At 41.9% G+C, this 26,476-nt stretch overlaps 1 protein-coding gene across 1 annotated transcript in view; it reads right to left on the bottom strand.

The window, feature by feature from the left end:
* Nucleotides 1-26,476, bottom strand: part of DNA2 (DNA replication helicase/nuclease 2) — a 545,240-nt gene that overhangs the window by 233,779 nt on the left and 284,985 nt on the right. Inside the window, exons 15-17 of the mRNA XM_053691839.1 lie at nt 10,011-10,099; nt 7,363-7,496; nt 3,450-3,559 (exon numbers count right to left, since the gene is read on the bottom strand). Of these exons, the coding sequence (XP_053547814.1) occupies nt 3,450-3,559; nt 7,363-7,496; nt 10,011-10,099 (333 nt within the window). The remainder of the gene's footprint in view (nt 1-3,449; nt 3,560-7,362; nt 7,497-10,010; nt 10,100-26,476) is intronic.

The raw sequence follows: 26,476 nt of genomic DNA on the forward strand, positions 1-26,476 counted from the left end.
CTAGAAGGCGAACCCTCATTTGCATCTGACTGAGAATCATTTAAAGCTCTATTTTTAAATGCTAACATATGATCCTTATAATTTATAGACATATTAGTACATTTGGGACACATTCTAAGAGGGGGTTCCACAAAGTAAAAAACACTTAGAAATAAAACGGTACTGTGCCTTTAAGAGAAAAAAAGCTGCAGAAGTTCTGCAAAACAGTGTAAAAAAGCAGTTTACTTAATGAAATTTTTACAGTAGCATCCTACAGCCTTAGTAACTTTGCACAACTATGCAAATAACCAATTAACCCCTTAATGGCAGTAAAAAAGACTTTCAGCACCTTGCCACAGCTCTGCTGTGGCTCCTACCTGCCCTTCAGAACGATTTATGGGGAAAAAACCTCCTTTACAACCCTCAAACACAGCAGGAACCCTTGGAGAAGCAGTTGGATGACTCAGAGAAATAGAAACTGCACAACTGAGGCCGAAAATAGGCCCCTCCCACCTCACTCAGTTTTTGAGGCCTAGTAAAAGAAAACACCTGAGTGTCTTCTAATTAATTATGTGGGTTAAAAAACCCAAACACAAGCCACAATGACCCCTCAGTCCCTTACAAAAAACGTTTAAAAATGCTTTCCTTTTGAAAAATAAAAACGTTTTTATCTTTTAAAAATGGTGTCACCAGTAACAAACAAACAAGCCCTTCAAGTAAGCTGAAACTTCTATGACTTTAATCAAAGTAAGTGAAATACAGCTTACCCTTCCCTCATGGGAATATTAACAGCCTTTTCTAGAATTAACACAGTCTGTCTAGAAAAATATAGCCTGAACATACCTCATATTCAGCTTAGCCTGCAAACCACTCCCCCAACTGAAGTTTTCCTGCACTCTTCAGCCCTTGTGAGAACAGCAGTGGATCTTAGTTACAAAGTGCTAAGATCATAATCCTCCTTGCAGAAATCTTCATCCCTTTTCTGCCAGAGAGTAAATAGTACACACCGGTACCATTTAAAATAAACTTTTGCTTGAGAAAATAAAAAACTAACATTTTTGTCACCACACTCATTACCATTTCCTAGCAGTTAGAGTAGGCAAAGAGAATGACTGGGGGGTGGAGTTAAGGGGGGAGCTATATAGGCAGCTCTGCTGTGGGTGCTCTCTTTGCCACTTCCTGTTGGGAAGGAGAATATCCCACAAGTAATGGATGAATCCGTGGACTCGATACATCTTACAAGAGAAATCTAGTTTTAGACACCATGTCAGCATTCCAAGATTTAAGCCAAAAAGCTATTCTAGTTAGAATGGCTAAAGACATAGATTTGACATTGATCTTCATAACATCAAATATAGCATCACAAATAAAATGATTTACATGTTGAAGTAAAAGAATATTAGATAATTCAGGATCTGAAGAAATGATATAGGCTTGAGAGAGAAAAATTTGCGCCAAAAAACCAGCGCAGGATGATGACGCATCACCTATGACGTAAAAAGCGTGGTGTAGCAAAATTTAATTTACCCTTTTTATTAGAATTCTTAGACTAATAGCCCCAAAAAACTCTTGTATGTTTCACAGACTCTACCAACCATAGACATGTTTTTAGCCACTAGTATAGTCACTAAAAAAAGAGGCACTGAAATACTGACTCAAGGCATGTATACAAACAATATATGACAATTTTACTAAAAAAAGTGCCCAAACCATAGCTGTGAGTGTCTTGTATTGGAAAAATAAAAATTACATACTTATTGTGTAAGACACCTATCCACATACAGCACAGTCAAACTAGTACTGAAACATAATCAGCAGAGGTAATGGTACAAGAACATATAGCAGACAGCTAAACCAGTACTGAAACATATCAGCAGAGGTAATGGTACAAGAGTATATAGCAGACAGCTAAACCAGTACTGAAACTCATCAGCAGAGGTAATGGTACAAGAGTATATAGCAGACAGCTAAACCAGTACTGAAACATATTAGCAGAGGTAATGGTACAAGAGTATATAGCAGACAGCTAAACCAGTACTGAAACGTATCAGCAGAGGTAATGGTACAAGATTATATAGCAGACAGCTAAACCAGTACTGAAACATATCAACAGAGGTAATGGTACAAGAGTATATAGCAGACAGCTAAACCAGTACTGAAACATATCAGCAGAGGTAATGGTGCAAGAGTATATAGCAGACAGCTAAACCAGTACTGAAACGTATCAACAGAGGTAATGGTACAAGAGTATATAGCAGACAGCTAAACTAGTACTGAAACATATCAGCAGATGTAATGGTACAAGAGTATATAGCAGACAGCTAAACCAGTACTGAAACATATCAGCAGAGGTAATGGTAGAGGAGTATATAGCAGACAGCTAAACCAGTACTGAAACATATCAGCAGAGGTAATGGTACAAGAGTATATAGCAGACAGCTAAACCAGTACTGAAACGTATCAGCAGAGGTAATGGTACAAGAGTATATAGCAGACAGCTAAACCAGTACTGAAACATATCAGCAGAGGTAATGGTACAAGAGTATATAGCAGACAGCTAAACCAGTACTGAAACATATCAGCAGAGGTAATGGTAGAGGAGTATATAGCAGACAGCTAAACCAGTACTGAAACATATCAGCAGAGGTAATGGTAGAGGAGTATAATGTCGATCTATAAAGGGAGGCAGCAGATAAATCCCTGCGACCGATTTACAGAGAGCCATATGAATAGATTTCCCATAGGCTAAAACATGGTATCATCAGGCAATACTCCCATCACTTCCCTCAGACAAACACTGTACTTAGAGAGGAACTGGGCTTCAATATGCTTAGAAACGCCTTTCACTGAAGAAATCAAGCACGACTTGCTTCACACCACCACTGCTGGACCTCTTCTGATTGCAAAGGGAAGTCAGCATAATGTGTCTCACCTGCAGCACTGAATTTCCTAGGCCGACCACTTTATTTGTTTATTTGTGCTTCTTCAGAAGATCTTGTGTATCACATCTGGAAATCCTGTCATCTTTGAAATCTCTGCATGGGAGAGACCTTGCTGATACAGAAGAACTACCTGGTGTCTTCTTGTTGTCAGTCTTGTCATGATGTAAACTGGCTTCAGCAACCTCACCTTGTTAGCAAAGTTTGGCTGTTCCTCACAGTTTTATTCCTTCTACACAGCTGTTTTTGTTTCAGTTAATGATTGCATTTCTTCCTACATATTAAATGGATGTTCATTAGCACCTTGGTATAACTGTTTAATGGTGCGCCTGACTTTATGCCTACAAAATCCCTGACTTTACACAAGAGTACATAGAGTAATTGATTCTGTTTTGGAGTCAAAGGGTTGTCACACCAAATATTGAATTGACAGTTTATTTCTATCAATTAATAAAATGCTAAGTGAGTGAAGAATGATATACTTATTATATACAAACAATATATTGTATGAGGATTTAGTTAATGCCACACCTCTCAGAATGTTTGCGACTGTGTCTTTGGCGTCAGGTGGGAGAATACTGCTCAGATGCTGTACAAAGCGAGGTTGGTCAAAGTCTATCATTAAACATCGCAACTTCTCACTAAATAAAAAGAAAACAAGGGAAAGACACTTGTGATTATATACACCGACCACCCAAGGCTTCACACAGACACTTGTGATTATATACACCGACCGCCCAAGGCTTCACACAGACACTTGGGATTATATACACCGACCACCCAAGGCTTCACACAGACACTTGTGATTATATACACCGACCGCCCAAGGCTTCACACATAGACACTTGGGATTATATACACCAACCGCCCAAGGCTTCACACAGACACTTGTGATTATATACACCGACCGCCCAAGGCTTCACACACAGACACTTGTGATTATATACACCAACCGCCCAAGGCTTCACACAGACACTTGTGATTATATACACCGATCGCCCAAGGCTTCACACATAGACACTTGGGATTATATACACTGACCACCCAAGGCTTCACACATAGACACTTGTGATTATATACACCGACCGCCCAAGGCTTCACACACCATCCACCCAAGGCTTCACACAGACACTTGTGATTATATACACCGACCGCCCAAGGCTTCACACACAGACACTTGTGATTATATACACCAACCGCCCAAGGCTTCACACAGACACTTGTGATTATATACACCGATCGCCCAAGGCTTCACACATAGACACTTGGGATTATATACACCGACCACCCAAGGCTTCACACATAGACACTTGTGATTATATACACCGACCGCTCAAGGCTTCACACAGACACTTGTGATTATATACACCGACCGCCGAAGGCTTCACACACCGACTGCCCAAGGCTTCACACATAGACACTTGTGATTATATACACCGACCGCCCAAGGCTTCAGACACTTGTGATTATATACACCGACCGCCCAAGGCTTCACACACAGACACTTGTGATTATATACACTGACTGCCCAAGGCTTCACACATAGACCCTTGTGATTATATACACCGACCTCCCAAGGCTTCACACATAGACACTTGTGATTATATACACCGACCGCCCAAGGCTTCACACAGACACTTGTGATTATATACACTGACCGCCCAAGGCTTCACACACCGATCGCCCAAGGCTTCACACAAAGACACTTGTGATTATATACACCGACCGCCCAAGGCTTCACACAGAGACTTGTGATTATATACACCAACCGCCCAAGGCTTCACACAGACACTTGTGATTATATACACCGACCGCCCAAGGCTTCACACAGACACTTGTGATTATATATACTGACCGCCCAAGGCTTCACACAGACACTTGTGATTATATATACTGACCGCCCAAGGCTTCACACAGACACTTGTGATTATATATATCGACCGCCCAAGGCTTCACACAGACACAGACACTTGTGATTATATACACCAACCGCCCAAGGCTTCACACATAGACACTTGTGATTATATACACCGACCACCCAAGGCTTCACACAGACACTTGTGATTATATATACTGACCGCCCAAGGCTTCACACAGACACTTGTGATTATATACACCAACCGCCCAAGGCTTCACACAGACACTTGTGATTATATACACCAACCGCCCAAGGCTTCACACATAGACACTTGTGATTATATACACCGACCACCCAAGGCTTCACACAGACCCTTGTGATTATATACACCGACCGCGCAAGGCTTCACACATAGACACTTGTGATTATATACACCGACCGCCCAAGGCTTCACACACCGACCACCCAAGGCTTCACACAGACCCTTGTGATTATATACACCGACCGCCCAAGGCTTCAGACACTTGTGATTATATACACAGACCGCCCAAGGCTTCACACATAGACACTTGTGATTATATACACCGACCGCCCAAGGCTTCACACATAGACACTTGTGATTATATACACCGACCGCCCAAGGCTTTACACACCGACCGCCCAAGGCTTCACACATAGATACTTGTAATTACATACACCGACCGCCCAAGGCTTCAGACACTTGTGATTATATACACCGACCGTCCAAGGCTTCACACAGACACTTGTGATTATATATACTGACCGCCCAAGGCTTCACACAGACACTTGTGATTATATATACTGACCGCCCAAGGCTTCACACAGACACTTGCGATTATATACACCGACCGCCCAAGGCTTCACACAGACACTTGTGATTATATACACCGACCGCCCAAGGCTTCACACAGACACTTGTGATTATATATACTGACCGCCCAAGGCTTCACACAGACACTTGTGATTACATACACCGACCGCCCAAGGCTTCACACAGACACTTGTGATTATATATACTGACCGCCCAAGGCTTCACACAGACACTTGTGATTATATATACTGACCGCCCAAGGCTTCACACAGACACTTGTGATTATATACACCGACCGTCCAAGGCGTCACACAGACACTTGTGATTATATATACTGACCGCCCAAGGCTTCACACAGACACTTGTGATTATATATACTGACCGCCCAAGGCTTCACACAGACACTTGTGATTATATACACCGACCGTCCAAGGCTTCACACAGACACTTGTGATTACATACACCGACCGCCCAAGGCTTCACACAGACACTTGTGATTATATATACTGACCGCCCAAGGCTTCACACAGACACTTGTGATTATATACACCGACCGCCCAAGGCTTCACACAGACACTTGTGATTATATACACCAACCGCCCAAGGCTTCACAAAGACACTTGTGATTATATACACCGACCGCCCAAGGCTTCACACATAGACACTTGTGATTATATACACCGACCAGCCAAGGCTTCACACACCGACCGCCCAAGGCTTCACACACAGACACTTGTGATTATATACACCAACCGCCCAAGGTTTCACACAGACACTTGTGATTATATACACCGACCGCCCAAGGCTTCACACACAGACACTTGTGATTATATACACCAACCGCCCAAGGTTTCACACAGACACTTGTGATTACATACACGGACCGCCCAAGGCTTAAAAGGAATTAAAGGGACTCACATAGGCACTTGTGATTATATACACCGATTGTCAGAGGCTTGAGGGGACAAGTGTGGTTATGGGAATTAAAGGGACACAGACACTTGTGATTATATACACCGACCGCCCAAGGATTGAGGGGACAAGTGTGGTTATGGGAATTAAAGGGACCCATAGACACTTGTGATTATATACACCGACCGCCCAAGGCTTGAGGGGACAAGTGTGGCTATGCGAATTAAAGGGACCCATAGACACTTGTGATTATATACACCGACCGCCCAAGGCTTGAGGGGACAAGTGTGGTTATGGGAATTAAAGGGACCCATAGACACTTGTGATTATATACACCGACCGCCCAAGGCTTGAGAGGACAAGTGTGGTTAAGGGAATTAAAGAGACATGAATCAAAAAAATCTCTTGTGATTCAGATAGAATTACATTTTAAACAACTTCCCAATTTATTTAAATTATCTAATTTGCTCTTGGTGTCCTTTGTTGACAAGCATACCTAGGTAAGCTGAGAGCTAGCTGCTGATTGGTGTCTGCACATAAATGACCTATCATTGGGTCACCAGATGTGCATCTGCTAATTTACTCCTATCATCAAATTTGCGTTGTTCTGTTGGTACCCTTTGTTGAGGGGTAAAAGATCAGGAGTGCAAATGGGTCTTTAGCAGTCTATGACAGCAGTGTTTGCAACTATGTATAACGCTGCTAGAAACAATGTTGCTAACCCACCTAGGATTATTCTTTAACAAACGATACCAAGAGAACTAAGTAAAATTGATAACAGAAGTAACTTGTAAAGTCATTTATCCTGTCCCCTATAATGGCAGCTGCACAACTTCACTAACCTTGCAGTCGTGTTTTCCATTAGCTTTGACAGGTTCCCAAGATGAGCATCCAAACCGCCACCTCCTTCTTCGTGGTCAAGTCGAAATAATGTTTCTAATGGGATCTTTGTAAGACTCCTGTGGGAACGAGAAAAGTTCAGCCAATCACAGACTTTCAGACCAGAATCACTGATATAGGACGACGATGAAAGGACACAATACCCAGGTAGTTCAATAATATCAACAAAAGAGAAAACCATTCGGTAGACGGTACTAGTATTAAAGGGACATTAAACCCAAAAATTGTCTCATAATTCAGACAAAGAATACAATTTTAAACAACATTAAAATTTACTTCTATTATTTAATTAGCTTCATTCTTTAGATATCCTTTGTTAAAGAAATAGCAATGCACACAAGTGAGCCAATCACATGAGGCATATATGTGCAGCCACCAATCAGAAGCAACTGAGACTATCTAGAAATGCTTTTCAGGAAATAATATAAAGAGAATGAAGCAAATTATATAATAGAAGTAAATTAGAAAGTTGTTTAAAATGGTATTCTCTATCTGAATCCTGAAAGAAAAAAAATGAGGTTTAATGTCCCTTTAAGCTCTCCTTAAAGTGATGCTCCAAATCCAAGTGTTGGGTCAGCATTACTGTACAGAGCTCGAGTGACTGGGGTATACTGCCTAAACCCCTCCTAATATCAATATATACAAATAGTCACCAGCACCTATTTTCTTAGTAGAAAGTTCTTTATTTAATACATAAAAGAACCCCTTAGTCATGCTGCATGTTACATGAATTCTCTGTTTTTAAACACCATTTTTCGTGCCAGGAATCCCTGTGAGTACTTCTAGCACCATTTAGTGGTGATAAAAACATAATTACACCTAAAGTATACTTGTAACAATATTAAAAACACTGTTTTTAACCTATGACAGACGGATACAATTGTGTTATATTTTACATAAATTTCAACTGCAACATAGAAAATTGTGAACATACTATATTAGTTATTACATTAAATACTTTTTAGATGGCATATTTAGTAAAAACATAATTTATGCTTACCTAATAAATTTATTTCTCTTGTAGTGTATCCAGTCCACGGATCATCCATTACTTGTGGGATATTCTCCTTCCCAACAGGAAGTTGCAAGAGGATCACCCACAGCAGAGCTGCTATATAGCTCCTCCCCTCACTGCCATATCCAGTCATTCGACCGAAACAAGACGAGAAAGGAGAAACCATAGGGTGCCGAGGTGACTGTAGTTTAATTAAAATTTAGACCTGCCTTAAAAGGACAGGGCGGGCCGTGGACTGGATACACTACAAGAGAAATAAATTTATCAGGTAAGCATAAATTATGTTTTCTCTTGTTAAGTGTATCCAGTCCACTGATCATCCATTACTTGTGGGATACCAATACCAAAGCTAAAGTACACTGATGATGGGAGGGACAAGGCAGTAACTTAAACGGAAGGAACCACTGCCTGTAGAACCTTTCTCCCAAAAACAGCCTCCGAAGAAGCAAAAGTGTCAAATTTGTAAAATTTTGAAAAGGTGTGAAGCGAAGACCAAGTCGCAGCCTTGCAAATCTGTTCAACAGAGGCCTCATTTTTAAAGGCCCAGGTGGAAGCCACAGCTCTAGTAGAATGAGCTGTAATCCTTTCAGGGGGCTGCTGTCCAGCAGTCTCATAGGCTAAGCGTATTATGCTCCGAAGTCAAAAGGAGAGAGAGGTTGCCGAAGCTTTTTGACCAATCGTCCAATCTGGCCTGCGAAAGGTCATACCCTTGGACAGATGGACCCGAGAAAGCCACCAGAGAAGAGAATCTCTGGTCTCTTGATCCAGATTTAGTAGAGGGGACAAATCTGAGTAATCCCCATTCCACTGACTTAGCATGCATAATTGCAGCGGTATGAGATGCAGGCGCGCAAATGGCACTATGTCCATTGCCGCTACCATTAAGCCGATTACTTCCATGCACTGAGCCACTGACGGGCGTGGAATGGAATGAAGGACACGGCAAGCATTTAGAAGTTTTGATAACCTGGACTCCGTCAGGTAAATTTTCATCTCTACAGAATCTATAAGAGTCCCTAGGAAGGAGACTCTTGTGAGTGGTGATAGAGAACTCTTTTCCACGTTCACTTTCCACCCATGCGACCTCAGAAATGCCAGAACTATCTCTGTATGAGACTTGGCAATTTGAAAGCTTGACGCCTGTATCAGGATGTCGTCTAGATACGGAGCCACCGCTATGCCTCGCGGTCTTAGAACCGCCAGAAGTGAGCCCAGAACCTTTGTAAAAATTCTCGGGGCAGTGGCCAACCCGAAGGGAAGAGCTACAAATTGGTAATGCCTGTCTAGAAAGGCAAACCTTAGGAACCGATGATGATCTTTGTGAATCAGTATGTGAAGGTAGGCATCCTTTAAGTCCACTGTGGTCATGTATTGAATGATGGAACTCTGAGGAATTTGTTTAAGATCTTTAGATCCAAGATTGGTCTGAAGGTTCCCTCTTTCTTGGGAACCACAAACAGATTTGAAAAAAATCCCTGTCCCTGTTCTGTCCGCGGAACTGGATGGATCACTCCCATTACTAGGAGGTCTTGCACACAGCTTAGGAATGCCTCTTTCTTTATCTGGTTTGCTGATAACCTTGAAAGATGAAATCTCCCTTGTGGAGGAGAAGCTTTGAAGTCCAGAAGATATCCCTGAGATATGATCTCCAACGCTCAGGGATCCTGAACATCTCTTGCCCACGCCTGGGCGAAGAGAGAAAGTCTGCCCCCCACTAGATCCGTTTCCGGATAGGGGGCCGTTCCTTCATGCTGGCTTGGGGGCAGCAGCAGGCTTTCTGGCCTGCTTGCCCTTGTTCCAGGACTGGTTAGGTTTCCAGGCCTGTCTGGAATGTGCAACAGTTCCCTCTTGTTTTGAAGCGGAGGAAGTTGATGCTGCTCCTGCCTTGAAATTTCGAAAGGCACGAAAATTAAACTGTTTGGCCTTTGATTTGGCCCTGTCCTGAGGAAGGGTATGACCCTTACCTCCAGTAATGTCAGCAATAATTTCCTTCAAGCCAGGCCGAATAAGGTCTGCCCCTTGAAAGGAATGTTGAGTAATTTAGACTTTGAAGTCACGTCAGCTGACCAGGATTTAAGCCATAGCGCCCTACGCGCCTGGATGGCGAATCCAGAATTCTTAGCCGTTAGTTTAGTCAAATGAACAATGGCATCAGAAACAAATGAGTTAGCTAGCTTAAGCGTTCTAAGCTTGTCAATAATTTCAATCAATGGAGCTGTCTGGATGGTCTCTTCCAGGGCCTCAAACCAGAATGCCGCCGCAGCAGTGACAGGCACAATGCATGCAAGGGGCTGTAAAATAAAACCTTGTTGAATAAACATTTTCTTAAGGTAACCCTCCAATTTTTTATCCATTGGATCTGAAAAAGCACAACTGTCCTCAACCGGGATAGTGGTACGCTTTGCTAAAGTAGAAACTGCTCCCTCCACCTTAGGGACCGTCTGCCATAAGTCCCCTGTAGTGGCGTCTATTGGAAACATTTTTCTAAATATACTAGGGAAAAACATAATTTATGTAAGAACTTACCTGATAAATTCATTTCTTTAATATTAGCAAGAGTCCATGAGCTAGTGACGTATGGGATATACATTCCTACCAGGAGGGGCAAAGTTTCCCAAACCTCAAAATGCCTATAAATACACCCCTCACCACACCCACAATTCAGTTTAACGAATAGCCAAGAAGTGGGGTGATAAAAAAGTGCAAAAGCATATAAAAACAGAATTTATGTTTACCTGATAAATTACTTTCTCCAACGGTGTGTCCGGTCCACGGCGTCATCCTTACTTGTGGGATATTCTCTTCCCCAACAGGAAATGGCAAAGAGCCCAGCAAAGCTGGTCACATGATCCCTCCTAGGCTCCGCCTTCCCCAGTCATTCGACCGACGTAAAGGAGGAATATTTGCATAGGAGAAATCATATGATACCGTGGTGACTGTAGTTAGAGAAAATAAATCATCAGACCTGATTAAAAAACCAGGGCGGGCCGTGGACCGGACACACCGTTGGAGAAAGTAATTTATCAGGTAAACATAAATTCTGTTTTCTCCAACATAGGTGTGTCCGGTCCACGGCGTCATCCTTACTTGTGGGAACCAATACCAAAGCTTTAGGACACGGATGATGGGAGGGAGCAAATCAGGTCACCTAGATGGAAGGCACCACGGCTTGCAAAACCTTTCTCCCAAAAATAGCCTCAGAAGAAGCAAAAGTATCAAATTTGTAAAATTTGGTAAAAGTGTGCAGTGAAGACCAAGTCGCTGCCTTACATATCTGATCAACAGAAGCCTCGTTCTTGAAGGCCCATGTGGAAGCCACGGCCCTAGTGGAATGAGCTGTGATTCTTTCAGGAGGCTGCCGTCCGGCAGTCTCATAAGCCAATCTGATGATGCTTTTAAGCCAAAAAGAGAGAGAGGTAGAAGTTGCTTTTTGACCTCTCCTTTTACCAGAATAAACAACAAACAAGGAAGATGTTTGTCTGAAATCCTTTGTAGCCTCTAAATAGAATTTTAGAGCACGAACTACATCCAAATTGTGCAACAAACGTTCCTTCTTTGAAACTGGATTCGTACACAAAGAAGGCACGACTATCTCCTGGTTAATATTTTTGTTAGAAACAACTTTCGGAAGAAAACCAGGTTTAGTACGCAAAACCACCTTATCTGCATGGAACACCAGATAAGGAGGAGAACACTGCAGAGCAGATAACACTGAAACTCTTCTAGCAGAAGAAATTGCAACCAAAAACAAAACTTTCCAAGATAATAACTTGATATCAACGGAATGTAGGGGTTCAAACGGAACCCCCTGAAGAACTGAAAGAACTAAATTGAGACTCCAAGGAGGAGTCAAAGGTTTGTAAACAGGCTTGATTCTAACCAGAGCCTGAACAAAAGCTTGAACATCTGGCACAGCCGCCAGCTTTTTGTGAAGTAAAACAGATAAAGCAGAAATCTGTCCCTTCAAAGAACTTGCAGATAATCCTTTCTCCAAACCTTCTTGAAGAAAGGATAGAATCTTAGGAATTTTTATCTTGTTCCATGGGAATCCTTTAGATTCACACCAACAGATATATTTTTTCCATATTTTATGGTAGATTTTTCTAGTTACAGGCTTTCTGGCCTGAACAAGAGTATCAATGACAGAATCTGAGAACCCTCGCTTTGATAAAATCAAGCGTTCAATCTCCAAGCAGTCAGTTGGAGTGAGGCCAGATTCGGATGTTCGAACGGACCTTGAACAAGAAGGTCCTGTCTCAAAGGTAGCTTCCATGGTGGAGCCGATGACATATTCACCAGATCTGCATACCAAGTCCTGCGTGGCCACGCAGGAGCTATCAAGATCACCGATACCCTCTCCTGTTTGATCCTGGCTACCAGCCTGGGAATGAGAGGAAACGGTGGGAACACATAAGCTAGGTTGAAGCTCCAAGGTGCTACTAGTGCATCCACTAGAGTCGCCTTGGGATCCCTGGATCTGGACCCGTAGCAAGGAACCTTGAAGTTCTGACGAGACGCCATCAGATCCATGTCTGGAATGCCCCACAATTGAATTATTTGGGCAAAGATTTCCGGATGGAGTTCCCACTCCCCCGGATGAAATGTCTGACGACTCAGAAAATCCGCTTCCCAATTTTCCACTCCTGGGATGTGGATTGCAGACAAGTGGCAGGAGTGAGTCTCCGCCCATTGAATTATTTTGGTCACTTCTTCCATCGCCAGGGAACTCCTTGTTCCCCCCTGATGGTTGATATACACAACAGTCGTCATGTTGTCTGATTGAAACCGTATGAATTTGGCCTTTGCTAGCTGAGGCCAAGCCTTGAGAGCATTGAATATCGCTCTCAGTTCCAGAATATTTATCGGGAGAAGAGATTCTTCCCGAGACCAAAGACCCTGAGCTTTCAGGGGTTCCCAGACCGCGCCCCAGCCCACCAGACTGGCGTCGGTCGTGACAATGACCCACTCTGGTCTGCGGAAGCTCATCCCTTGTGACAGGTTGTCCAGGGTCAGCCACCAACGGAGTGAATCTCTGGTCCTCTGATCTACTTGTATCGTCGGAGACAAGTCTGTATAATCCCCATTCCACTGACTGAGCATGCACAGTTGTAATGGTCTTAGATGAATTCGCCCAAAAGGAACTATGTCCATTGCCGCGACCATCAAACCTATTACTTCCATGCACTGCGCTATGGAAGGAAGAAGAACAGAATGAAGTACTTGACAAGAGCTTAGAAGTTTTGATTTTCTGGCCTCTGTCAGAAAAATCCTCATTTCTAAGGAGTCTATTATTGTTCCCAAGAAGGGAACTCTTGTTGACGGAGATAGAGAACTTTTTTCTACGTTCACTTTCCACCCGTGAGATCTGAGAAAGGCCAGGACAATGTCCGTATGAGCCTTTGCTTGTGGTAGAGACGACGCTTGAATCAGTATGTCGTCCAAGTAAGGTACTACTGCAATGCCCCTTGGTCTTAGCACCGCTAGAAGGGACCCTAGTACCTTTGTGAAAATTCTTGGAGCAGTGGCTAATCCGAATGGAAGTGCCACAAACTGGTAATGCTTGTCCAGAAAGGCGAACCTTAGGAACCGATGATGTTCCTTGTGGATAGGAATATGTAGATACGCATCCTTTAAATCCACCGTGGTCATGAATTGACCTTCCTGGATGGTAGGAAGAATTGTTCGAATGGTTTCCATTTTGAACGATGGAACCTTGAGAAACTTGTTTAGGATCTTGAGATCTAAGATTGGTCTGAATGTTCCCTCTTTTTTGGGAACTATGAACAGATTGGAGTAGAATCCCATCCCTTGTTCTCCTAATGGAACCGGATGAATCACTCCCATTTTTAACAGGTCTTCTACACAATGTAAGAATGCCTGTCTTTTTATGTGGTCTGAAGACAATTAAAACCTGTGGAACCTCCCCCTTGGGGGTAGCTCCTTGAATTCCAGAAGATAACCTTGGGAGACTATTTCTAGCGCCCAAGGATCCAGAACATCTCTTGCCCAAGCCTGAGCGAAGAGAGAAAGTCTGCCCCCCACCAGATCCGGTCCCGGATCGGGGGCCAACATCTCATGCTGTCTTGGTAGCAGTGGCAGGTTTCTTAGCCTGCTTACCTTTGTTCCAGCCTTGCATTGGCCTCCAGGCTGGCTTGGTTTGAGAAGTATTACCCTCTTGCTTAGAGGATGTAGCACTTGAGGCTGGTCCGTTTCTGCGAAAGGGACGAAAATTAGGTTTATTTTTAGCCTTAAAAGACCTATCCTGAGGAAGGGCGTGGCCCTTACCCCCAGTGATATCTGAAATAATCTCTTTCAAGTCAGGGCCAAACAGCGTTTTCCCTTTGAAAGGTATGTTAAGCAATTTGTTCTTGGAAGACGCATCCGCTGACCAAGATTTTAGCCAAAGCGCTCTGCGCGCCACAATAGCAAACCCTGAATTTTTCTCCGCTAATCTAGCTAATTGCAAAGTGGCGTCTAAAGTAAAAGAGTTAGCCAATTTAAGAGCGTGAACTCTGTCCATAATCTCCTCATAAGAAGAATCTTTATCGAGCGACTTTTCTAGTTCATCGAACCAGAAACACGCTGCTGTAGTGACAGGAACAATGCATGAAATTGGTTGTAGAAGGTAACCTTGCTGAACAAACATCTTTTTAAGCAAACCCTCTAATTTTTTATCCATAGGATCTTTGAAAGCACAACTATCTTCTATAGGGATAGTAGTGTGTTTGTTTAGAGTAGAAACCGCCCCCTCGACCTTGGGGACTGTCTGCCATAAGTCCTTTCTGGGGTCGACCATAGGAAACAATTTCTTAAATATAGGGGGAGGGACAAAAGGTATGCCGGGCCTTTCCCATTCTTTGTTTACAATGTCCGCCACCCGCTTGGGTATAGGAAAAGCTTCGGGGGGCCCCGGGACCTCTAGGAACTTGTCCATCTTACATAATTTCTCTGGAATGACCAAATTGTCACAATCATCCAGAGTAGACAACACCTCCTTAAGCAGAGCGCGGAGATGTTCCAATTTAAATTTGAATGTAATCACATCAGGTTCAGCTTGTTGAGAAATTTTCCCTGAATCTGAAATTTCTCCCTCAGACAAAACCTCCCTGGCCCCCTCAGACTGGTGTAGGGGCATGTCAGAACCATTATCATCAGCGTCCTCATGCTCTTCAGTATTTTCTAAAACAGAGCAGTCGCGCTTTCGCTGATAAGTGGGCATTTTGGCTAAAATGTTTTTGATAGAATTATCCATTACAGCCGTTAATTGTTGCATAGTAAGGAGTATTGGCGCACTAGATGTACTAGGGGCCTCCTGTGTGGGCAAGACTGGCGTAGACGAAGGAGGGGATGATGCAGTACCATGCTTACTCCCCTCACTTGAGGAATCATCTTGGGCATCATTTTCTCTAAATTGTTTGTCACATACATCACATCTATTTAAATGAGAAGGAACCTTGGCTTCCTCACATACAGAACATAGTCTATCTGATAGTTCAGACATGTTAAACAGGCATAAACTTGATAACAAAGCACAAAAAACGTTTTAAAATAAAACCGTTACTGTCACTTTAAATTTTAAACTGAACACACTTTATTACTGAATATGTGAAAAAGTATGAAGGAATTGTTCAAAATTCACCAAAATTTCACCACAGTGTCTTAAAGCCTTAAAAGTATTGCACACCAAATTTGAAAGCTTTAACTCTTAAAATAACGGAACCGGAGCCGTTTTTATATTTAACCCCTATACAGTCCCTGGTATCTGCTTTGCTGAGACCCAACCAAGCCCAGAGGGGAATACGATACCAAATGACGCCTTCAGTAAGCTTTTTCTATGTATCTGAGCTCCTCACACATGCATCTGCATGCCTTGCTTCCCAAAAACAACTGCGCATTAGTGGCGCGAAAATGAGGCTCTGCCTATGATTAGAGAAGGCCCCCAGTGAAAAAGGTGTCCAATACAGTGCCTGCCGTTTCTTTAACATAATTCCCAAGAATAAAATAACTCCTCAAAGCTATAAACTATTAAAAATGCTTATAAATCAATCGTTTTAGCCCAGAAAAATGTCTACCAGTCTTTAAAGCCCTTGTGAAGCCCTTTATTCTTATTTAATAAAATGGCTTACCGGATCCCATAGGGAAAATGACAGCTTCCAGCATTACCAAGTCTTGTTAGAAATGTGTCATACCTCAAGCAGCAAAAGTCTGCTCACTGTTTCCCCCAACTGAAGTTAATTCCTCTCAACAGTCCTGTGTGGAAACAGCCATCGATTTTAGTAACGGTTGCTAAAATCATTTTCCTCTTACAAACAGAAATCTCCATCTCTTTTCTGTTTCAGAGTAAATAGTACATACCAGCACTATTTTAAAATAAACTCTTGATTGAAGAATAAAAACTACATTTAAACACCAAAAAACTCTAAGCCATCTCCGTGGAGATGTTGCCTGTGCAACGGCAAAGAGAATGACTAGGGAAGGCGGAGCCTAGGAGGGATCATGTGACCAGCTTTGCTGGGCTCTTTGCCATTTCCTGTTGGGGAAGAGAATATCCCACAAGTAAGGATGACGCCGTGGACCGGACACACCTATGTTGGAGAAATAAGGAATTGGAATAATTGTGCTTTATACAAAAATCATAACCACCCCAAAAAAAGGGCGGGCCTCATGGACTCTTGCTAATATGAAAGAAATGAATTTATCAGGTAAGTTCTTACATAAATTATGTTTTCTTTCATGTAATTAGCAAGAGCCCATGAGCTAGTGACGTATGGGATAATGATTACCCAAGATGTGGATCTTTCCACGCAAGAGTCACTAGAGAGGGAGGGATAAAATAAAGACAGCCAAATCCTGCTGAAAATAATCCACACCCAAAATAAAGTTTAATGAAAAACATAAGCAGAAGATTCAAACTGAAACCGCTGCCTGAAGTACTTTTCTACCAAAAACTGCTTCAGAAGAAAAAAATACATCAAAATGGTAGAATTTAGTAAAAGTATGCAAAGAGGACCAAGTTGCTGCTTTGCAAATCTGATCAATCGAAGCTTCATTCCTAAACGCCCAGGAAGTAGAAACTGACCTAGTAGAATGAGCTGTAATCCTTTGAGGCGGAGTTTTACCCGACTCAACATAGGCAAGATGAATTAAAGATTTCAACCAACATGCCAAAGAAATGGCAGAAGCTTTCTGGCCTTTTCTAGAACCGGAAAAGATAACAAATAAACTAGAAGTCTTTCGGAAAGACTTAGTAGCTTCAACATAATATTTCAAAGCTCTAACAACATCCAAAGAATGCAATGATTTCTCCTTAGAATTCTTAGGATTAGGACATAATGAAGGAACCACAATTTCTCTACTAATGTTGTTAGAATTCACAACTTTAGGTAAAAATTCAAAAGAAGTTCGCAACACTGCCTTATCCTGATGAAAAATCAGAAAAGGAGACTCACAAGAAAGAGCAGATAATTCAGAAACTCTTCTGGCAGAAGAGATTGCCAAAAGGAACAAAACTTTCCAAGAAAGTAATTTAATGTCCAATGAATGCATAGGTTCAAACGGAGGAGCTTGAAGAGCCCCCAGAACCAAATTCAAACTCCAAGGAGGAGAAATTGACTTAATGACAGGTTTTATACGAACCAAAGCTTGTACAAAACAATGAATATCAGGAAGATTAGCAATCTTTCTGTGAAAAAGAACAGAAAGAGCAGAGATTTGTCCTTTCAAAGAACTTGCGGATAAACCTTTATCTAAACCATCCTGAAGAAACTGTAAAATTCTCGGAATTCTAAAAGAATGCCAAGAAAAATGATGAGAAAGACACCAAGAAATATAAGTCTTCCAGACTCTATAATATATCTCTCTGGATACAGATTTACGAGCCTGTAACATAGTATTAATCACAGAGTCAGAGAAACCTCTTTGACCAAGAATCAAGCGTTCAATCTCCATACCTTTAAATTTAAGGATTTGAGATCCTGATGGAAAAAAGGACCTTGCGACAGAAGGTCTGGTCGTAGCGGAAGAGTCCACGGATGGCAAGAGGCCATCCGGACAAGATCCGCATACCAAAACCTGTGAGGCCATGCCGGAGCTACCAGCAGAACAAACGAGCATTCCTTCAGAATCTTGGAGATTACTCTTGGAAGAAGAACTAGAGGCGGAAAGATATAAGCAGGATGATACTTCCAAGGAAGTGATAATGCATCCACTGCTTCCGCCTGAGGATCCCGGGATCTGGACAGATACCTGGGAAGTTTCTTGTTTAGATGAGACGCCATCAGATCTATTTCTGGAAGCTCCCACATTTTAACAATCTGAAGAAATACCTCTGGGTGAAGAGACCATTCGCCCGGATGCAACGTTTGGCGACTGAGATAATCCGCTTCCCAATTGTCTATACCTGGGATATGAACCGCAGAGATTAGACAGGAGCTGGATTCCGCCCAAACCAGAATTCGAGATACTTCTTTCATAGCCAGAGGACTGTGAGTCCCTCCTTGATGATTGATGTATGCCACAGTTGTGACATTGTCTGTCTGAAAGCAAATGAACGATTCCCTCTTCAGAAGAGGCAGAGACTGAAGAGCTCTGAAAATTGCACGGAGTTCCAAAATATTGATCGGTAATCTCACCTCCTGAGATTCCCAAACTCCTTGTGCTGTCAGAGATCCCCACACAGCTCCCCAACCTGTGAGACTTGCATCTGTTGAAATTACAGTCCAGGTCGGAAGCACAAAAGAAGCCCCCTGAATCAAACGATGGTGATCTGTCCACCACGTTAGAGAGTGTCGTACAATCGGTTTTAAAGATATTAATTGAGTTATCTTTGTGTAATCCTTGCACCATTGATTCAGCATACAGAGCTGAAGAGGTCGCATGTGAAAACGAGCAAAGGGGATCGCGTCCGATGCAGCAGTCATAAGACCTAGAATTTCCATGCATAAGGCTACCGAAGGGAATGATTGTGACTGAAGGTTTCGACAAGCCGAAATCAATTTTAGACGTCTCTTGTCTGTTAAAGACAGAGTCATGGACACTGAATCTATCTGGAAACCCAGAAAGGTTACCCTTGTCTGAGGAATCAATTAACTTTTTGGTGAATTGATCCTCCAACCATGATCTTGAAGAAACAACACAAGTCGATTCGTATGAGATTCTGCTAAATGTAAAGACTGAGCAAGTACCAAGATATCGTCCAAATAAGGAAATACCACAATACCCTGTTCTCTGATTACAGACAGAAGGGCACCGAGAACCTTTGTAAAAATTCTTGGAGCTGTAGCTAGGCCAAACGGCAGAGCCACAAACTGGTAATGCTTGTCCAGAAAAGAGAATCTCAGGAACTGATAATGATCTGGATGAATCGGAATATGCAGATATGCATCCTGTAAATCTATTGTAGACATATAATGCCCTTGCTGAACAAAAGGCAAGATAGTCCTTACAGTTACCATTTTGAATGTTGGTATCCTTACATAACGATTCAATATTTTTAGATCCAGAACTGGTCTGAAGGAATTCTCCTTCTTTGGTACAATGAAGAGATTTGAATAAAACCCCATCCCCTGTTCCAGAACTGGAACTGGCATAATTACTCCAGTCATCTCTAGATCTGAAACACAATTCAGAAATGCTTGAGCTTTCACTGGATTTACTGGGACACGGGAAAGAAAAAATCTCTTTGCAGGAGGTCTCATCTTGAAACCAATTCTGTACCCTTCTGAAACAATGTTCTGAATCCAAAGATTGTGAACAGAATTGATCCAAATTTCTTTGAAAAAACGTAACCTGCCCCCTACCAGCTGAGCTGGAATGAGCGCCGCACCTTCATGTGGACTTAGAAGCAGGCTTTGCCTTTCTAGAAGGCTTGGATTTATTCCAGACTGGAGATGGTTTCCAAACTGAAACTGCTCCTGAGGATGAAGGATCAGGCTTTTGTTCTTTGTTGAAAGGAAAGGAACGAAAACGATTATTAGCCCTGTTTTTACCCTTAGATTTTTTATCCTGTGGTAAAAAAGTTCCTTTCCCACCAGTAACAGTTGAGATAATAGAATCCAACTGAGAACCAAATAATTTGTTACCCTGGAAAGAAATGGAAAGTAGAGTTGATTTAGAAGCCATATCAGCATTCCAAGTTTTAAGCCATAAAGCTCTTCTAGCTAGAATAGCTAGAGACATAAACCTGACATCAACTCTGATAATATCAAAGATGGCATCACAGATAAAATTATTAGCATGCTGAAGAAGAATAATAATATTATGAGAATCATGATCTGTTACTTGTTGCGCTAAAGTCTCCAACCAAAAAGTTGAAGCTGCAGCAACATCAGCCAATGATATAGCAGGTCTAAGAAAATTACCTGAACACAGATAAGCTTTTCTTAGAAAGAATTCAATTTTCCTATCTAAAGGATCTTTAAACGAAGTACCATCCGACGTAGGAATAGTAGTACATTTAGCAAGGGTAGAAATAGCCCCATCGACTTTAGGGATTTTGTCCCAAAATTCTAATCTGTCAGACGGCACAGGATATAATTGTTTAAAACGTTTAGAAGGAGTAAATTAATTGCCCAATTTATCCCATTCTCTGGAAATTACTTCAGAAATAGCATTAGGAACAGGAAAAACTTCTGGAATAACCACAGGAGATTTAAATACCTTATCTAAACGTTTAGATTTAATATCAAGAGGACTAGAATCCTCAATTTCTAATGCAATTAGGACTTCTTTAAGTAAAGAACGAATAAATTCCATTTTAAATAAATATGAAGATTTATCAGCATCAACCTCTGAGACAGAATCCTCTGAACCAGAAGAACCATTATCAGAATCAGAATGATGATGTTCATTTAAAAATTCATCTGAACAATGAGAAGTTTTAAAAGACTTTTTACGTTTACTAGAAGGAGGAATAAAAGACATAGCCTTCTTAATGGATTTAGAAACAAAATCTCTTATGTTATCAGGAACACTCTGAGTATTAGATGTTGACGGAACAGCAACAGGTAATGTATCAGTACTAAAGGAAATATTATCTGCATTAACAAGTTTGTCATGACAATCAGTACAAACAACAGCTGGAGGAACAGATACCATAAGTTTACAGCAGATACACTTAGCTTTGGTAGCTCCAGCACCAGGCAGCTATTTTCCAGAAGTATCTTCTGACTCAGTGTCAACGTGGGACATCTTGCAATATGTAATAGAAAAAAACAACATATAAAGCAAAATTTATCAAATTCCTTAAATGACAGTTTCAGGAATGGGAAAAAAAAAATGCCAGTGAACAAGCTTCTAGCAACCAGAAGCAATAAATAATGAGACTTAAATAATGTGGAGACAATAGTGACGCCCATATTTTTTTAGCGCCAAAAAAAGACGCCCACATTATTTGGCGCCTAAATGCTTTTGGCGCCAAAAATGACACCACATCCGGAACGCCGACACTTTTGGCGCAAAAAAACGTCAAAAAATGACGCAACTTCCGGCGACACGTATGACGCCGGAAACAAAAAAAAATTTTGCGCCAAAAAAGTCAGCGCCAAGAATGACGCAATAAAATGAAGCATTTTCAGCCCCCGCGAGCCTAACAGCCCACAGGGAAAAAGTCAAATTTTAAGGTAAGAAAAAATTGATTTATTCATATGCATTATCCTAAATATGAAACTGACTGTCTGAAAATAAGGAACGTTGAACATCCTGAGTCAAGGCAAATAAATGTTTGAATACATATATTTAGAACTTTATTAAAAAGTGCCCAACCATAGCTTAGAGTGTCACAGAAAATAAGACTTACTTACCCCAGGACACTCATCTACATGTTGGAGAAAGCCAAACCAGTACTGAAACTAAAATCAGTAGAGGTAATGGTATATATAAGAGTATATCGTCGATCTGAAAAGGGAGGTAAGAGATAAAAGAGAACCTATGAAATAGACCCCGTAGAAGGAGATCATTGAATTCAAAATAGGCAATACTCTCCTCACATCCCTCTGACATTCACTGCACGCTGAGAGGAAAACCGGGCTCCAACCTGCTGCGGAGCGCATATCAACGTAGAATCTAGCACAAACTTACTTCACCACCTCCATAGGAGGCAAAGTTTGTAAAACTGATTTGTGGGTGTGGTGAGGGGTGTATTTATAGGCATTTTGAGGTTTGGGAAACTTTGTCCCTCCTGGTAGGAATGTATATCCCATACGTCACTAGCTCATGGACTCTTGCTAATTACATGAAAGAAATAAGGATTACTGTGACAAATTCGAGGCGATCATAAATAAGTGTTCATTTGACCTGATGGTTTGCACCGTCAAATCTTTACTTAAAGAGATGGAGATACAAGCGAATAGCTTAAAAAAGCATCAAGCTTGAGTTACTTACGGCTTTAACACCCGACGAGTTTAAAAACTTGTAAAAAAGGATCAACGATAAAATTTTGGCTGTGCAAAAAGTTATTAAGGAAACCAAGAGGACAAAGTTCCAAAGGGATGAAGAAGATTATAGACAGGGAAGAGTCTATAAGTGGCGTTATAGTAACCAAGGTTACCGATCAGCTCCCAGATTGGGAGCACGGTGAAGAGCTAACCAGAGGAGGAACAACCAACCACGTGATGGAAGTGGTTCAAACGTATCAGATACGTCATCAGAAGGTGCAACATCTTCCCCTTTGGAGCTGAGCGGCGGCGAGAGTGAAATCGCCGGGGAGGCCGCAAACATCACAGCCAAAAAATCGTCAACTACAGCACTGCAACAAGAACAAGCGAGGAAATCGCAATGCAGGGGGACAAAGAAATAATCGATATCCAGGGAACGGTGGTAAATATATCAGGTTATACCCTTACACATGATGAACTCAGTTTACTAAACAAGGGACTAACTTTCTGCCCTTATCAGGGGACTGATTTTTTTGAGTTGGCTAAGGATTTATAGAGACTTTACCAGAATATAAAACTTAAAGTATGGTTTAGCAGTAATGAAAAAGAACAAAATACTAATGTGAATAACCAATTAAATAAAAATGTATTAACTTTGCAGGAATTAGGTCTCAGAAAGAAAAGCTCCTTTTAACCCTAGCTTAAATAATCACAGTATCAATAGTGTACTTTTATGAATTTGGTAGAGAATGAGATAAAAAAATTAAAATTAATACAGCAAAGAGAAAACTCACTAAGAGACGTGAAAAGGGTCAATGTGTAAAGGGAACTAATTTTAACTAAGAGTGCGTGGCTTTAAAAAGGCTAAAAAAGAATGAGGAAATTGTCCTGAAGGGGGCAGATAAAGGCGGGCCACCATTATTATGGATAAGAGCTATTATGGTGATTAAATCAAAACACAACTAAATGACACAGAAACTTATATAAAAAAATCTCAATCTAGTGCAAAAAAATAAAAGGAGATTAAGTACACACTGAATAAATCAATGGAAGTGGGTATTATAGAAAAATAAGAAGAGAGAGGAAGAGAGAGAGAGAGAGGGAGAGAGAGAGAGAGAGAGAGGAAGAGAGAGGAAGAGAGAGAGAGAGAGGGAGAGAGAGAGAGAGAGAGAGAGAGGAAGAGAGAGAGAGAGAGAGAGAGAGAGAGAGAGAGAGGAAGAGAGAGGAAGAGAGAGAGAGAGAGAGAGAGAGAGAGAGAGAGGAAGAGAGAGAGAGAGAGGAAGAGAGAGAGAGAGAGAGAGAGAGAGAGAGAGAGAGAGGGAGGAAGAGAGAGAGAGAGAGAGAGAGGGAGAGGAAGAGAGAGAGAGAGAGGAAGAGAGAGAGAGAGAAAGAGAGAGAGAGAGAGAGAGAGAGAGAGAGAGAGAGAGAGATATAAGGGGAAAGTCTGCAGAGGCTTAGATACAAGGTAATCACAGAGGTAAAAAGTATACTAATATAACTGAGATAAGGAGCAGTTTGCAAAGGCTTAGATACAAGGTAATCACAGAGGTAAAAAGTATATTAATATAACTGAGATAAGGAGCAGTCTGCAGAGGCTTAGATACACGGTAATCACAGAGGTAAAAAAGGAAATTTATGCTTACCTGATAAATTTATTTCTTTTACGATATGACGAGTCCACGGATTTCATCCTTACTTATGGGATATCGCCTCCAGGTCAGCAGGAGGAGGAGGCAAAGAGCTCCACAGCAGAGCTGTATATATAGCTCCTCCCTTCCCTCCCCGTCCAGTCATTCGACCGAAGTTAGGAAGTGAAAGGAAAATCCAAAGAGCAGCGGTGACTGAAGTTTACCAAAACTAAAGACCTGTCCTAGAAAATGACAGGGTGGGCCGTGGACTCGTCATATCGTAAAAGAAATAAATTTATCAGGTAAGCATAAATTTCCTTTTCTTTTACAAGATATGACGAGTCCACGGATTTCATCCTTACTTATGGTATACAATACTAAAGCTATAGGACACGGATGAAAGGGAGGGACAAGACAGGAACCTAAACAGAAGGCACCACTGCTTGAAGAACCTTTCTCCCAAAAACAGCCTCGGACGAGGCAAAAGTATCAAACTTGTAAAATTTGGAGAAAATAAGAATAAAACGACCAAGTCGCAGCCTTGCAAAACTGTTCAACAGAAGCATCATATTTAAATGCTCATAAGGAAGCCACAGCCCTAGTAAAATGAGACGTAAATCTCTCAGGAGGCTGCCGTCCAGCAGTCTCATATGCAAAACGGATGAAACTCTTCAGCCAAAAATACTGAAGATGATTGATGAAATTCTGTAGTCGCCTGCAATTAAAACTACAGGGCACAGACCACATCCATGGAATAGACGCTTCCTCTTAGCCGAAGGATTAGGACAAAATGAAGGAACAATAATTTCCTGATTAATAACTTCGATGTAAACAACCAAAAGAGAAGAGAATCTTTGGTCTCCTGGTCCAGATGCAGTTGAGGAGATAAATCTGCATAATCCCCATTCCACTGTTTGAGCATGCATAGTTGCAGTGGTCTGAGATGCAAGCGAGCATACGGAACTATGTCCATTGCCGCTACCATTAGTTCGATTACCTCCATAGACTGAGCCACTGACGGCCGAGGAATGTAATGAAGAGCTCGGCAGGTGGTTAGAAGCTTTGATTTCCTGACCTCCGTCAGAAAATTTTTCATGTCCACCGAATTTATCAGAGTTCCCAGGAATGGAACTCTTGTGAGAGGGATAAGTGAACTCTTTTTTACGTTCACCTTCCACCCGTGAGATCTTAGAAAAGCCAACACGATGTCCGTGTGAGATTTGGCTAGTTGGTAAGTCGACGCCTGAATTAAGATATCGTCCAGATAAGGCGCCACTGCTATGCCCAGCGGCCTTAGAACCGCCAAAAGGGACCCTAGCACCTTTTTGAAAATTCTGGGAGCTGTGGCCAACCCGAAGGGAAGAGCCACAAACTGGTAATGCTTGCCCAGAAAGGCGAACTTGAGAAACTGGTGATGATCTTTGTGGATAGGGATGTGCAGATACGCATGCTTTAAATCCACGGTGGTCATATGTTGACCCTCCTGGATCATTGGTAAAATAGTCCGAATGGTCTCCATCTTGAAGGATGGGACTCTGAGGAATTTGTTTAGGATCTTGAGATCTAAAATTGGTCTGAAGGTTCCCTCTTTTTTGGGAACCACAAACAGATTGGAGTAAAACCCCTGCCCCTGTTCTGTTTTTGGAACTGGGCCGATTACTCCCATGGTATATAGCTCTTCTACACAGCGTAAGAACGCCTCTCTTTTTGTCTGGCTTACACACAAACAAGAAAGATGAAATCTCCCCCTTGGAGGAGAATCTTTGAAGTCTAGAAGAAACCCCTGGGTCACAATTTCTAAAGCCCAGGAGTCCTGAACGTCTCTTGCCCAAGCCTGAGCAAAGAGAGAAAGTCTGCCCCCTACTAGATCCGGTCCCGGATTGGGGGCTGCCCCTTCATGCTGTCTTGGTAGCAGCAGCGGGCTTCTTGGCCTGTTTACCCTTGTTCCAAGTCTGGTTAGGTCTCCAGACTGACTTGGATTGAGCAAAATTCCCCTCCTGCTTTGCAACAGGGGAGGAGGAAGAGGGACCACCTTTGAAGT

The sequence above is a fragment of the Bombina bombina genome, chromosome 9 (assembly GCF_027579735.1).
Source record: "Bombina bombina isolate aBomBom1 chromosome 9, aBomBom1.pri, whole genome shotgun sequence".
In the NCBI taxonomy this organism is placed as follows: Eukaryota; Metazoa; Chordata; class Amphibia; order Anura; family Bombinatoridae; genus Bombina; species Bombina bombina.